The sequence below is a fragment of the Taurulus bubalis genome (genome assembly GCF_910589615.1).
Source record: "Taurulus bubalis genome assembly, chromosome: 6".
Taxonomy (NCBI): Eukaryota; Metazoa; Chordata; class Actinopteri; order Perciformes; family Cottidae; genus Taurulus; species Taurulus bubalis.
In genome coordinates this window covers 13,561,497-13,576,683 of record NC_136594.1, presented here as the reverse complement: position 1 = coordinate 13,576,683, position 15,187 = coordinate 13,561,497, and the positions used below count along the sequence as shown (strand labels likewise).

The following is a 15,187-nucleotide window of genomic DNA, read 5'->3' as shown; positions in this document are numbered from 1 at the left end:
AGATGTCAGTCAACTGCTGCAAACAGAAGCACCCACTCAGGCTTCACGCTGGTAATTTTCACAAGCATGTCCAAAAACAGTTTGATCCTCTTAAAAATATATGCATAATAGCTGCATTAGCATTATAGTTTATATTTCCTGTCACCTGAGGAGAATTACAATTTCAGTTTGACATAAAGATGTACAATTCTCTGTTAGTACCTAGTCAAATGTACTGCCAGATGGGCCTCAAGCTGGATCATCAATGTGTGTTTTGGCCATCTTGGTTCCAGGTGACGAGGTGCTGCAGTGGAATGGAAAGTCGTTGCCCGGAGCAACTAAGAAAGAAGTGTACAACATTATCCTTGAATCCAAGGCTGAGCCTCAAGTGGAAATAGTTGTTTCAAGACCTATAGGGTAAGATTAACGTCATCAACATATTACAATGATCAATAAAGTGCTTGAGAGATGGCATTTGACAGACACTTTTAATATGTCTCCCTCCTTTATCTCAAAGCTCTATCAACCGAATTATGTCCCAAAACTTCTTGAGAAAAGTGTATAGAGCCTATCAGTAAGTAGTGATGATTTAATGGGTGGAACCCTTTCCCCTCATGCCTCCCCTGAAATCCTGAAATCCTGAGATCCAAGAGATGAATACCTTTTTCCAGCTATCGTTTTCTCCTCTACTACCCTACATGTCTGACATGTAAACGTGTATTTGATTGACTGCTCGCTCTTCTTCTACCATGCAACTGCTTGTTGACATGAATCTATTCATTTGATAAAGATGAATGCACCCTAAAGTCCTGACTGTGACTTTACATTTTAAATGTCTTGAAGTATATTCTGTACATTTGAAGTTGAATTATTCACTGACTTTTTTTACAGAGACATCCCAAGAATCCCAGAGTCATCTCACCCTCCTCTAGAATCTAGTAAGTGTAAATATGTGAAGCTTTATTGGCTATATACTCTATGTTATTAACATTGTTTACTGCTATTTCAGTAGAAATTACAATTTACATTCCAAAGTATGCTCCAATTCCAGCTTTTGGAGTTGATTGTGTTTTTTTCTCTGATTTCTAACAACAACTGTTGATCCATACAACAGCTGGCTCCAGTTCCTTTGAGTCCCAAAAGATGGATCGACCCTCTATATCTGTGATGTCTCCTACCAGCCCAGGGACCCTCCGAGACCTTCCTCTGGTACTGCCTGGACAGCTCTCTGTGAGTATCTGAACCAGACGGAGACACCCGTGTTCACTCACAACTTTTCAAATACAGCAGCTTGGTCGGTGGTCAAACTGTGGCGCGTCACATATCCCTCTTGCCACAGTTTTGCTCGTGGAAGGCTGCCTGTAGATGGCGTATTAATAATGGAGGGAGACAAGAGGTAGCCAGGGGATATACTATAAAGAGTGACATAGAAGAGGAACAAATACAGGATTTTCACCCAGGAGACCGCTGTTCTTGTCCCAATGTTGGCATATCTAAATTTGCTTAACTTAAGTATGTAACATGCTTAATTTAGGTATGTAATTTAAGTAACAAACATACTTATTTGAACCTAAACCATGATTTGCTTTTATTGTAACCAAGTACATTTGTTGCCTAAACCAAAACAAGTAGTAACTTATCTTACTGAAGCTACGTCATGTAGGTCACATACTTAAGCTGCATGCTGAAAATTTATGCAGAGGGGGTACTCAGTGTGTTTAAAATTCAACACCAAGGAGTCCCGACAAAGCTCCGTAAGTGACCAATTGGGAGTGAGAATGTGTTGGACTGAGACAGAAGTATGTGGATTCATGTGAATTGAGACAGATATGGATGGAGGCTAACGGTCTTCACACATTTTTACAGGTGAAGCTGTGGTATGACAAAGTGGGCCATCAGTTGATCGTCAATGTCCTTCAAGCCATAGACCTGCCACCCCGACCAGACGGGCGACCTCGTAATCCCTATGTCAAGATGTACTTCCTGCCTGATAGGAGGTACGGTCATGTATTTTATTTTGTAGTCCATCCCACATGTACAGTGCATCAGTAATGACCAGCAAAATATGATTATACCAGCAGTAAGGAATATAATCAACACATTATCTATCTGCTTGTAGTTTTGATTTGAAGCATTTCAACATATTATATATTATATTTTAAAGTCATTTTCAGAATCATGCCTTCCTCTTGTAATTGACACTGTGTTTTCACGCCTTTGTTAGTGATAAGAGTAAACGGCGGACGAAAACAGTGAAGAAGAACGCTGAACCCAAGTGGAACCAGACCTTCCTATATTCCCATGTCCACCGGCGGGACTTCAGAGAACGCATGCTAGAAATCACCGTCTGGGATCAGCCCAGAGTCCAGGAGGAGGAGAGTGAATTCCTGGGGGAGGTGGGCTCCACATGATATGCATACATTATTTTTACAATGCAAATATTTGCAGGTGGAGCTATTGCTGCTAAATTACAGTTGTTCGTAAAGCTGCGAACAAATGTGTGATTTTCTGGATTGGACCGTTATTAGGGATGCACTGTGTACTGTTATGTCACATATGTAGTATATTGTGTATCATATAGATTTTCCAGCATTTTACTGAAGATTTTGTTCACTTATGTGAATGAGAGTTGATAGCAGAGAAGATTGTTACGGAGATGTTGCAATTACAGTAAGAGACAGTAATCAGAATCAGCTTTAATGGCCATGTGTGTTTACACATACTTGGAATTTGACTCCGGTTTCACTTAGCTCTTCGTACTTATACACAATATACAATAACAAGATTAATATAAAAAAGACATTAAAGACAACAGTAGTCAAAAAAGTGCAAATCGTGCAGATGGAGGTGTCTGATTAACTGTTCATCAGAGTGACTGCCAGTGGAAAGAAGCTGTTCCTGTGTCTGGTGGTTTTGGCGTACAGTGCTCTGTAGCGCCTACCAGAGGGGAGGAGGTGAATGTGTGTCCAGGGTGTGAGGGGTCTGCAGTGATCTTTCCAGCCCGCTTCCTCTGGAGGTGTACAAGTCCAGGATGGATGGTGGCCTTCAGCTAAAGTAAAATCAAACTACCGTTTGTCCTTTCTGGGCTACTGTAGAAACATGGCAGACTTTGTGAGGAGGACCTGTTCCCTATGTAGATATGAAGGACTCATTCTAACTTGACAAATATGTGATTCTTAGTTTCAGGTGATTATACACAAATGAAAATATATTATTAAATATTATTTTCCATTATTGCTAACAAATGCCCCTAAATCCTACACGCTGGCCACTTAAACCTGTAAGTCATCAGAGCGCCTCCTGTCATGTACACCTTGGGATGTTGAGAATTTACAATAAAGCCATGGGAGTGTGAAGAATGACAACATGAGTTAATCTCTATCCTCTCTCAGATCCTGATAGAGTTGGAGACGGCCCTGCTGGACGACATTCCTCATTGGTATAAACTCCAAACGCATGACATGTCCTCTATACCTCTGCCCCAGCCCTCCCCGTACCTCCCACGCAGACATGTCCATGGAGACAGCCCCAGCAAGAAACTACAGAGTATGTCTGTTTATATACTGTTTTTTTATAGGCTGTGTGCATATGTAAATATATGTGTGTGTGTGTGCGTGTGTGTGTGTGTGTGTGTGTATCATTTAATCCCTGTTTTGTGAACCTACAGTGCTAACCTTTCCTTTGCTTAGCTTTCTCTTTGTGTCTCTCAGTGTGGGAGACTAACTACAGAACCTCTCAACCTTACCCTGTGTGTGTGTGTGTGTGTGTGTGTGTGTGTGTGTGTGTGTGTGTGTGTGTGTGTGTGTGTGTGTGTGTGTGTGTGTGTGTGTGTGTGTGTGTGTGTGTGTGCAGGGTCTCATCGCATCATTGATACAGAGTTTGATGATGGTTTGATGGTAGTGACTAAAGGTGGGTGGGGGGCATGGATACCGAGCACTTCCTTGTATTAGCCTCTAGGAGCCCAGCACTGGGTGAGAGAGCGTCTTCTTTGCATCCTCCAGCCTCCTTTTGGCTGCACGTTATGTTTTGGAACAAATCGCACACCCAAATCAAAGTAATTAACCTTTGCCCTATCAGCCAAAGGAAACACGTCTGCAATCCATCATATTGCTACTGGACTGCAGATTTTGAATAGCAGTGTTGTAGTGTGCAGCCTTTACAGTGCTGCAGTTTTGCAGTGCACTATACTTCACTGAGGTTGCAGTGAACAGTTTCTCCTCTTCTGCTGGGCCGTAGACACACTGAAGCACTGAGTGCATGTTAGACTGTAGAGCTACAGTTGTTCACTGCCATTCCACTGAGTTTTCTGCCATTCTCCTGCATGCAAAGGACACTGAACATGTACAGTAGAAGCTGAATATGTGTTATTTTGGCCAATAGAATCACTACAACTGCTTTGTTGTTTGACTGTTTCTGCTGTGGCTTAATTTTCTGTCAGATGAATGTGGACCTGCTTTAAATAGTCATACATTTTTATACTTCACTTTGGCGTTTTCCAAATGAGAGAGAGTTACACAATCTCTGACTTATTTGAACATTAATATATGCTTATTTTTATTCTTTCGTAAACACTGAGCTCAAATCCCGCCATAGTTGCTCTATTCATTCACAATTGACCAAGAATCCAAAAGAGAGGTAATTTAATGTGGTACCATTTTAAATAACAGCGCTAGCTGCTCGACATATGTTACAGAATCTTAAGCTTGGGGAGAACATTTTTCTTAGCGAATTGCATCTTGGGATGTGTAGTTTTTTTTTATTTACACAGGTTTGTTCATTGACTTTATTTATCAAAGAACTACATTTTTTCTGTCAATGTTTCTCATTGTTTGTACTGATCATTCAACCAGTTTCCTTTGCGCTTCTATATTTGTCTATGTAGAAAATGGACGGTGCATTTACTCCTTAAACACCCATAATATCCCCTTCCCCTTTGCACTTCTAATTCCTACCTTATGTAGCTACATCTATATGGAACTCCTCTATGTCACAAGAAAATTAAGCAAATTCAGGTGTCGTAAATTAGGGCTGCACTGTATCAGATTAATATGCAGTAATGTTGAATATTAGGATAACGATATAACTTGTGACAACAGATAATAAAGTGTACTTCTGACTTTCTGCTGCTTTCAGTATACTGCTATAATACAAACAATTGCCTATTGAATTACATAAACAAAATCATTATTTATTCAACAAATTGAACTGAACACAAAAGGCACCAATTAAAACAATAATTCATTTTAAAGTGCAGTTTTTCTACTGATACTCTCTTTCACCGAACTAAAACAATTCCTGAGTGTTTCATGATTTATTTATTTACAACATATTGTTCTACCTTACTGTAAATATCAATCTTATGCCCCAGAGGCCTTCAAACTTCCACCTCATCAAGGTTAAAATAAGAACTGAGAGGTGCAAATCTCACTTATCTCAGGTCTGACAGAGACATTGCAGAAACAGTCAGCTACTCAGGCTAGCTCACATGATAGCTAACCTGTTTGTTAGCTGCCTGTAAAACATCCTAATGTGATGCTCTACAGTCTGTAAGAGAATGGCATCTGTAGTGGCAGTCAGTAGCTGACAACCGCTGCATCCTTAATAAAGGACATACCTAATGCCTGGATGTGTGTGTGTGTGTGTGTGTGTGTGTGTGTGTTTCTGTGTGTGTATCCGTGAATCGACAAACCTGGTTGTACGAATGTGTGTGTGTATATGTGTGAATTCTGCTTTCTTTTTCCCTTGTGTGTGGGATTCATCCCTGCTGTGTGTGTGTGTAGGTGCAGAGCGTAACTCCAGGGAAAGAGAGCGGGGCAGTACGTTGGCTGTGCCTGAGCAGCAGCGGCCCGTCCAGCACCGCTCCCGTTCCGTGTCTCCCCACAGAGAGGACTCCTGCAGGGCTCGGTCACGGCCTGCACACGTGCCCATGCAAAGGTCAGCAACACCTGCCAGAATAACCTGGTGAACTGTCAGTGGTCTGTGTTGTCTAACAATATGACAGCATCAGTAGGTATCTAACAGGTAGTCAGTGGCGTAGGTTGGTCACATACATCTCAGGATCTCAGTGTTTTGTAAATGTAATATGTAGAGTCTACTTTGTCTATTACTTGTTCAAACATTTAACATTCTAGCTTTTTAATCAGATGATCTGGAACAGTCTCAGTCAGTGTGAGGGTTGATAGTACAGTGTTCCCCTGACAGGGAATTAATGCAGCTTGTTAACATGTATTTATTAAGGCTTTTAATCTCACTATTTTATGGCCAAATCACTACCAAATAATACACGTCTCTGTTTATGGCTGTTGTCGTGACAATGCTATTAACTCTTCTGCTAGCTAGTGGTAGCCAGATATGTAAAAGCCAGAATGTCTATTATTCACATATATATACAATGCATTTAGCCATGGGTCTTCACATGAGATGGGATGCGTCTGGGATCTACACAAAAGCATGCAAGCTGGAAGGAATATAAATGAATACATTTTTCTGATAGTATCTCTTTCTTTCCTTTGCATCTTTTCTTCCTCTCCATCACACATCTAGTGAGATATTGTGAATAAATGGGTTAATTATTATTAGCTTCAGTTATACCACTATTTACTTATAGAGTGAAGTTTACATAATACAGCAAATTAGACTGAGCCATGTCAACCAAAAACAAGCAATGGTTATGTGCTGTTATCACATTTTGCAATCAGTCTAATTTACAGAAATGCTGTCACTTGCTCAGCAGTTCTGTTTTTCAAGGACTGGTTAGGCCTATTGTAAATTATTATTATTATTATTATTATTTTTATTATGTTGAGACATGGCCAACATTGTTACTATTGAAAAACATGAGGGTTGATGGATGCAGCTGTATTACAATGGCTCACATTGTCAACTTAGTACAATGTACATCACCATAGTACTACCGGCTCCATCAGTACAACAATAGAATCATGTCATACTGAACACTCTGCTTTTTTAAATAGAAATCCTGTAATCTTTAATAATTCTTTACTTTCCATTGTTTCAGTGAATGTTACGCTACAATCAATGGATCGTAACATTTTCTGTCTATGTTTCAAATTAGAAAATGTATAAATTAATTAAATGGAAAGGGAGCGATCTTGCCCTTTGAGCCACTTGAATTATTTTAATGTGTACCTGTGCAGAAAGTGTTGAGTTTCATTGACGGTGGAAAATAAAAGCAAAGTGGAAGCAATTGAATGTGAATGAAAACAAAAATTTTTGTTGTTGTCATGGATCAGTTATTTTTTGAAGGTGTATTTTTGCCTGTATGCTATGTAATTCAAATAATATTGTCAAGCTGACATTCTTATTACAGCACACCCGGCCATCTGCATTGCTTATGTTGCTGAACCAAATCAAATTGTTTTGTATTTGTTTATATTGTGTCAAATTTTCAATATGTCCACCCTTACTTGGGGTTTTATTGTGATAAAACCCCAAGTGAGGGTGGACATATTGAATCATCAGAATCACTTACGATGGACCAAGATTTTACATAGAAAAATAAGAAACATAAATATTTTGTATTTCTTCAGGAGCCTGGATGAGATCCACCAGAACAACCACCATACCCACTCCTCCTCCCGCTACCACGACTCCCACTTAGAGCACCAACGCTCGGGTGACTCGGACTACGAGTACTCTGAGGACAGGTAACCTGTTGTTGGTAGCTGTGGGGATCCTTACAGTCATGGGATGGGGTTACGAATATGTTATAGTTTACTTTGAACTTGTTCAAAATTATTTCAAATGGATAGTTTGGATTTTTTGAAGTGTGGTTGTATGAGGTTCTTAGTCAGTGAATTACCTATGGCGGCAGCACGCCCCGAGTTTGGGGAAGCAGCCAGGAGTACCAGCACGAGAGCAAAGTAATGGTTTCCCGTTTGGCATCAGCAAAATGTATATTAGCCACCTAAAAAAAAGATTTTAAGCGCATGATATATTTATTGATTTATTTATATTTTCAGTGCGTTATCTTGCCGTGAAGGGGCACTGAAGTCGTTATATCCATCTATGCTCTTTTCAAAGTCACAGGACTCCACTGACATAAACAGTCATTTCACCTTGCAGAACACAGGAGTTGCAGGTCTACCGCTGCAACCATTGGTTATTTTATTTGTGTTCATTTCGATTGAGGCAGTGGTAGACCAGCACCTCCTGTGTTCTGCAACAAAATGACTGTAGTGAACGGAGTCTCGTAGCTTTGAACAGAGCAAAGATAAGAGTTTCAATTCCCCATCGGGCTGCCTGACGGCAAGGTAATTTGGTGGAGATATTCTAAATATAGTGTACACTATCGATTGTTTTTGTGGCTAAAATATGTTTTGCTGCTACCTCTGTGTCCACAGCAGTACATTGCTTTGCTTCTGTGCTGGTACTCTTGTCTGTTTCTCCAAACTGGGGGCTTTCCGATTGCCATCAACTGTCGGTATATACACTGACTATGGATAAGTACCTCATACAACCCCACTTAAATAAATCCAAACCATCCCTTAAAGAATGAGATGCCCACACATTGGATCAGTACTCCTAGTGGGGTCACTCCACTGCTCTGGTCTTCATCATGCAGAAATTAAGTGCTTATTTAGTTAAGTGCTTAGTTTGTTCTGTTTTCTAAAGGTTGATTTGTTTTTTGGTCAATTAATATGTGCAATGTGATATTGCCAAACTAATCTCTACTAATACTACTAACTAGTCATTGCAACAAGAATGCAGATGGAATTGAAATCTCAGAATTATGATTTCCTGGTTTCTCTCATTCATAAATTCACTTTGCCTGTCTGAGTTGCCATCCTCTTCTGTTGTGTTTTCTCGGGTTGTTTGTCATTTGTTCACCCATCGTCATGGCAATGACAGTGAAGTCCTGGAGATGCACAGGTCTATCCGTGGCGGGAGTGCCGAGTGCCTACACACAAACAGGTAAAAATAATAATAAAAAAGACAACAACCACCACTCAGCTTTATTTCAATAAAATATGCCATTTTATCATCATTTCCATTCCCACTATTCTTTAACAACTTCATCTTAACACACGTAATGTTGATATCTTCAATGCAGACAGAGTGTGTTGTATATCTTAAATGGACTGTAGATGCTGTAGATGCTGTAGAGCAGCGGTCCCCAACTTTTTTGCGCCACGGACCGGTTTCGTGTACAATATTTTCACGGACTTCAAGGTTGTGGGGGTTAAATATGACGAACAGAATGATACGTCCGGCATATATAGTGCATAAAAAATACAACTCCACATTATGCTGAATTAACGCCACATATTATGCAGAGTGGGCTTGGCGCGTGAGAATCACCTCTAGCGCATCTGAAAACATCTTTCAGACCTTGATGATCAATCCAATATTTTTTTCATTCATTCTATCTGTGCGGCTCGGTACCAAAGGACCCACGGACCCGTGCCGGTCTGCGGCCTGGTGGTTGGGGACCGCTGCTATAGAGTGTATGTCTGCTCATGCAACCGCATGGACACAGAATTTAAAGTTCCACATCAGGATCAAGTCGTAGTAGCACACTCATAAATTCATATCTAGCGATTGTCTGTCACTACAACTGTCTCATAAAAACACACACAACATGCTGATCACTGTGTGAGGGGATTAGAGACCTGCTCGGTGGTTGACCTCAAAGAAGGCAAAGCTCTTTTGATTAATTTCTTTTATTTATTTCTTTTATTTGAATTTGATGTGTTCACTCACAGCAGTTGTATATTTGTTCCACTTTTTTTTCTTGCCTTGCTTTACGATGCATGAACTCTACTCATACAACCAGGGGCATAGGTAGATACAGCAACACACTACCCCCCAAAATGCCCCTGTTAGTAAACGGTATCCATAAAGACATTTACAGGTAAGCATTTAGCGTGAAAGGCAGTTATGCATACCCTTCTCTGTGCCTGTCCAGCTTTCCCATACTCATTTGTGGAGTTGGTGGGTCATTTAGTTGCAGCAATGTTCTCTCAATGCAATAAATGCCCATATGTCGCCCAGACCACTGCGATGCTCGTGCTTGCTTTGGTCCGAGTGTGTGCCATGCAGCTTTGTCATGGTGCCACTGGAGCTAACTGAATGGTATGTGTCGCTTTCCCCTCTGTATTATGCAACCCAAGGACCATACTCATGCTTTCACATGTTGTTGTCCATCAGCTACAAATCACATATACTTTACATCACTTCATATGTTTTAGAAAGTGGTCAGAAGTTTTTTTTAGACACATTTCCTAACTTTTAGGTAGCAGTTGAGAACAGGAAGTCATTGACCCAGTCAAGGAACCAGTCAAGATGGCCAAGAGAGCCATTAATTAAAGTGTTGCTTTCACAAGCTGTGTTATCAAAGAATCAAATCTTTAAGCTAAACAATACCAATATAATAATGCAAATATGGTAATTTCTGTTTCATTGTTAGCTGAATCTCAAGTCTGGGATGTCAAGTTACCCAGAACAACAAGGAAACATTATTGATACATATTGATCACGATGCATTTTTAATGCAGTTGTTTACTAGTCAAGCTCATGCCATTCATTTGCTCCAGATATTCATGGTTCCCAGTTTCCCCATGGTTCTCAGAGAATGAATCCTACTGACCTTTCCTCTAGCACTATATGAAGTTGACATTTGTGTTTTTTTGCGTGAAATGTCTCTATTGGATGGATTCAAATTTGTCCAACTTTGGTTTGCACCAAAAACCTGCAAAACAGATGTAATTCCTATCAGTCTTAGCTGTAATTCTAGTCCCAATTAGCATGCTAACATGCTGTGATGGTTAACACAGTAAACAAGATATATATTCAAAATTGTGAAAATCTGTTAAAAGATACTGCCCCTTTTAAATCGTTGGTCTGCGAAATATCACCATGTTAATGCTATCATTGTTAGCATGATGCTGATGATAGCATTTAGCTCAAACACCCCACTCTGCCGTATACAGCTTCATAAGCATGGCTGTAGTTTAAAAGATCTCGGCCTTTGCTTCGCCGATTCTAATTATTACATATTTTTTCGATGTCTCTTGCGAGTAGTCTAAACTTTATGTAAATACAATACTAAGTTGCTGGGGTACTCTTTCCTATTGTAATGGCTGCCTGAATGCAAAATGTAAAGAATATGTGAGCTGCAGTTAATGGCCTAAAACATGCAAAACCACAATTATTGTTCTTTAACCTATTTATCAGATGTCGATTCCTGGCGTATTAGTGCATATTGATATGTAGCATACTTTTTTTCGTACTTACTTTTGTCTACCTCTGAACCATCATTATAAACACATGATGATCAAACGGACCTCCCGTATAAGCAATTTTCTCCAGTTCTCTCGGTTCTGTGCTAATATTTTTCATGGCACTCCTATACATTTTACAGATCTACTGTAGCTTGGTTTCCTTGCCACGTGCCACCTCGGCGGCTTTAGATCCGTAGATTGTGTTATATAATCAGCATTACATGTAATCTCCTCGTATATGTGTGTGGGGTCAATCCACAGGGAGGTCAAGAGGAACTATCTCTACACTCTTACATAATAAATTCCTCTCTCTAAGGTCAGAGATGGGAGGATGCATTTCATCTCATGTGTTCGTTTAGTGATTTACTGTAGACACATTTCTAATCGAAAGCTATCCAACCTTCTATGTTTTTAAACTCGGAGTTGAGAAGAAAACATATTTATTGTTGCACCATAATGTGATTATGTGAATGGTGCTACTTTGTATCTCCCTATCATTTGCAAGAAGCCTGGATAGTTTCATGCTTGTGCTATCTTTCCCTCCACTTACTTTGCCTCTGCATATTTCTGTCAGTTGCATGTGTCATTTTTGTTTTCCTTTGCTTTCCTTTGCACGCGGGTCTTTCCCCACCTCTTGTGGGCGGTGCTCTGGCACACAGCTCCACCCTCCCTGCATGCCTAAAGAGAAAGCCGCCCCTCAGGCAGGAAGGGGGCAGCACCATGCCTCGTAGCATCCTTACTCACCGTGTACTCAGGTTCACTGATGAGGTCACGGTTAGGTAAGAACACACCCACTTCACTCACCATGTCCCCCGCTCATCCTCCCTCCACCCCAGAGCCTTATCTTTCTCCGTTTTTTGGGTGGATGACAATGCATAGCAGAGACTTAAGCATGTCCGTGCAGAGCATTAAACAAACACTAAACCCTAAGCCCTTGTGAGTGTAAGGCATTTGGCCTGAAAACATTATGTGCAATGTCATGCGATGACACAGAGCCAAACATCTGCTGAGAGTAACTGTTGTCACAGTGCAGCATGGCGTGGCAAACGTAGCCGAGAGTAAACATGAATGCTGGCTGGCTCTCTCCTCCTCGCTCATTCACCCCCTCACACACTTACGAGCAGGCCCCTCTCCCACTTAAACCTGGTTCCCATAGCAACTCACCAACCTTCCATCTGAGTGGTCTCTCAGAGTATGGCCGCAAGGAATGACTGGATATGATAAATGGAGCGTCAGAGCCATTACATGTTACTGCACTGTCTGATGGCCTTCCTTATTCTCTCTGTGTCTCTCCCTCCATTTCCTTTCTGCCTCTTTTTCTGAACTTTTCTTCACATTATCCTCTTTATTCTCACTTTCTCTGCATTTTCTTTGGTCTACTTCCCACTCATCACCCTTTTTGTTCTCTCACATTATTCACAATCCATTCTTCCTGACACCTCTGCTCCCACCCTCTTTCCTTATACATTTCGTCTTCCATCTCTATTCCTTCCTCTTCTTACTCTCTCTCTGCTGCCATGTTGTGGTGGTGCAGCGACCTGCAGCCGCCGTTGGACAGAGTGAGGAGTGCCAGCACCACTTGTCTGAGACCAGACAACAACTTTCACTCCCCTGACAGAGACAGGTATAAAAATAAATCCACACGTTTTGAATGCAGGTCATGAATCAAGTGAATTTAATTTGCACAAGATTCTGATAAAAGATAAATACAGAAACAGGGATTATAAACTCTGCTGAAATGTTTTTACAGATGAGTCTTTCTGGACTGATTGAACCATTACAGATTTGGGGTTTAGGATGCTGCATGTCTTCACGCCAGTTCATTTCATGTGTCCCGTTCATACATGAAGGAATTTGCATTGCACACTTCCATAGGAAAAACATCTACCTGCTGTTTGAATTTGGAAAATCATTTCATTTCAGTTCTGGACAGAGGCAGTCTAAAAAAAATGACAGTGTAGGTTATAGAGCCAACAAATGCATGTAGAGTTAGATGAGAAGATGTTTGTACGGTAAAGCTGCAGCTAGAAGACAGTTATCTTAGCTGGGCACAAAGTAACAGTGAGCCTGGCTCTGCTTTTAAAAATGTTATGCTAAGATAACTGTTTTCTGCCGATCATCACATCTGACTCTCAGCAAGAAAGAGATACAATTTAGTTCAATATTGTCAATTACCTGTCAAAGGAGACATATTTTCTTCTGGATTACGTTTGTTTTTGACATGGCTCGTGTGAATTCACTTCAGTAACGTATATAACTTAACTTGTGTACATAACTTTAGTTACATAACAGGCATATTTATTTAATCCCAAACCATGCTCTTTTACTAAACCTTGTTTGTCTAAAAAGTTGTTTTGTTTCAATTTCCAACTTTAACCACGTTTTAAATACTGTGACTGTAATCCAGGAGGAGATATTACGTTTCCCTCGAAACGTAATTGATAATGAAGTTATGTTATGTCGGAACGTCATTTTCAAGACACAGGGTTGCTTTGTACAGTAAGTGCTTAAGAGAATTCCCAGTTTCAAAACCTTGACCTTTACTCACTAACAACCTCTCCTGGTGTTCCTATTTTGGGATGCTCCTCCTCCACCCTTCCGCCCCTCTAGGTGCTCCAACTCTTTGCCCCGCAAGACTCCCCCAAGCCCCAGGATCTTAGTAGAACATGTGGCCCCTGAGGAAGACAGGTATACCAGGCCTTCTCCCTCCTGCTGTCCCTAACTTTTAAAACATTACGCTACAGCTCTGCAGCTCTGCTTGCTTGTACCTTCAAAGCCCATCCTGTAGCCTCGTGCTCAATCTAAAATGATAGCGTTGCACAGATCTTGTCTTTCCCTTTCCCCTTTAAATATTTGTGGTCTGAAGCTGTGTAATCCCTCTTTTATTCTGCTCCACCTGCCCTTTCTGCTGAGCGCCCGTTCTATATTTCCCCCACTTCTCTGGCTTGAAAGCACTTTCTTTTCTGTAACTCTGTTATTGGTCGGAAAAACGTTTATGGAATGTGCAATTCTCATCTCTATTGCTTTTACCAACCACAAAAACCAACCCATAACATCTCAGCGTGTGCCTTTTACATTGTATCCAACCCATCAGTCAGTATTCAGTTTTGCCATTCTGTGGGTCGTCACTCTCCATATTGTGTGTTTTGTTTTGTTCCTCTCTCTTTCTCTGTGGTTGCTGTTGGCCAAAACAGGCAGTATAGCAATCCATCCAGTCCAAACTGTCAAAGGGGCAGCAAAAGAAGCCTGGAGGGGGACAGGTAAGATCATTCATTCATTCACTCACTCACTGACTCACCTTATTTGTTGCTTTTTCTGCTGCTTTTTCTCTTCTCGCTGGAGGGATGATTTCTACCGTCTGGGACTGGTGGTTGTAATTGACTGGTTATTGATTTTTCTTTTAAGTACCGGCTTCTGCAGTATGTAGCCTTGAATGCTAGCTGAAAATCACAAAAGCTCCCTCTCAACAACATGCAGAATCACATTGGAAACATAATGGAGAATAATCCTCTTCTGATTCAATATTCAATATTACCATTAATTTGTTACAAATAGAGTACGAATTAAAGGTGCTAAATTAAAAATTCTGAGCATATATCTATGATTGAGGGATTGCCTCCACACGGCTCTCAGCATGGTGACTAAGGCCATGTCCACACTGATCGTGGACGGAAAACATTTTTGTTGTTTTAAAACTCTGTTTAATTTAGCATTATGAACCTCTGCACAGTCTAAATAGCACAAAGAGTCCCGAAAACAGGGTTGTATTAGTTTAATTTTATTTAATTTTGCTGTATTTATGAGGTTTTATATTTTAATTTCTTTTTATTTGCTGATGGCAGTCGTATCCAGCCCACTTCTATCCTGAGAGGCAATAGGGGGAGAGGGGGCCCGCTGAGGCCCTTTGGCCAGACAGCCTTGGCTGGGTCCTGCCCAAACTCACCACGGCTAGACAGGTGCATGCT

At 40.8% G+C, this 15,187-nt stretch overlaps 1 protein-coding gene across 6 annotated transcripts in view; it reads left to right on the top strand.

Annotated features, from left to right (window-relative positions):
• Positions 1–15,187, top strand: part of rims1b (regulating synaptic membrane exocytosis 1b) — a gene marked incomplete at both ends in the record, with an annotated part of 69,741 nt that overhangs the window by 44,916 nt on the left and 9,638 nt on the right. Inside the window, 17 exons of one of the 6 annotated variants that reach the window (XM_079219461.1) lie at positions 273–396; positions 497–553; positions 871–917; positions 1,094–1,209; positions 1,846–1,976; positions 2,204–2,375; positions 3,372–3,525; positions 3,832–3,888; positions 5,760–5,913; positions 7,530–7,646; positions 8,851–8,913; positions 9,776–9,853; positions 11,882–12,001; positions 12,757–12,846; positions 13,833–13,910; positions 14,417–14,482; positions 15,065–15,178. In XM_079219461.1, coding sequence (XP_079075587.1) covers positions 273–396; positions 497–553; positions 871–917; positions 1,094–1,209; positions 1,846–1,976; positions 2,204–2,375; positions 3,372–3,525; positions 3,832–3,888; positions 5,760–5,913; positions 7,530–7,646; positions 8,851–8,913; positions 9,776–9,853; positions 11,882–12,001; positions 12,757–12,846; positions 13,833–13,910; positions 14,417–14,482; positions 15,065–15,178 — 1,738 coding nt within the window. The remainder of the gene's footprint in view (positions 1–272; positions 397–496; positions 554–870; positions 918–1,093; positions 1,210–1,845; positions 1,977–2,203; positions 2,376–3,371; positions 3,526–3,831; positions 3,889–5,759; positions 5,914–7,529; positions 7,647–8,850; positions 8,914–9,775; positions 9,854–11,881; positions 12,002–12,756; positions 12,847–13,832; positions 13,911–14,416; positions 14,483–15,064; positions 15,179–15,187) is intronic. The other 5 variants (XM_079219464.1, XM_079219462.1, XM_079219463.1 and 2 more) reach the window with 5 other exon arrangements.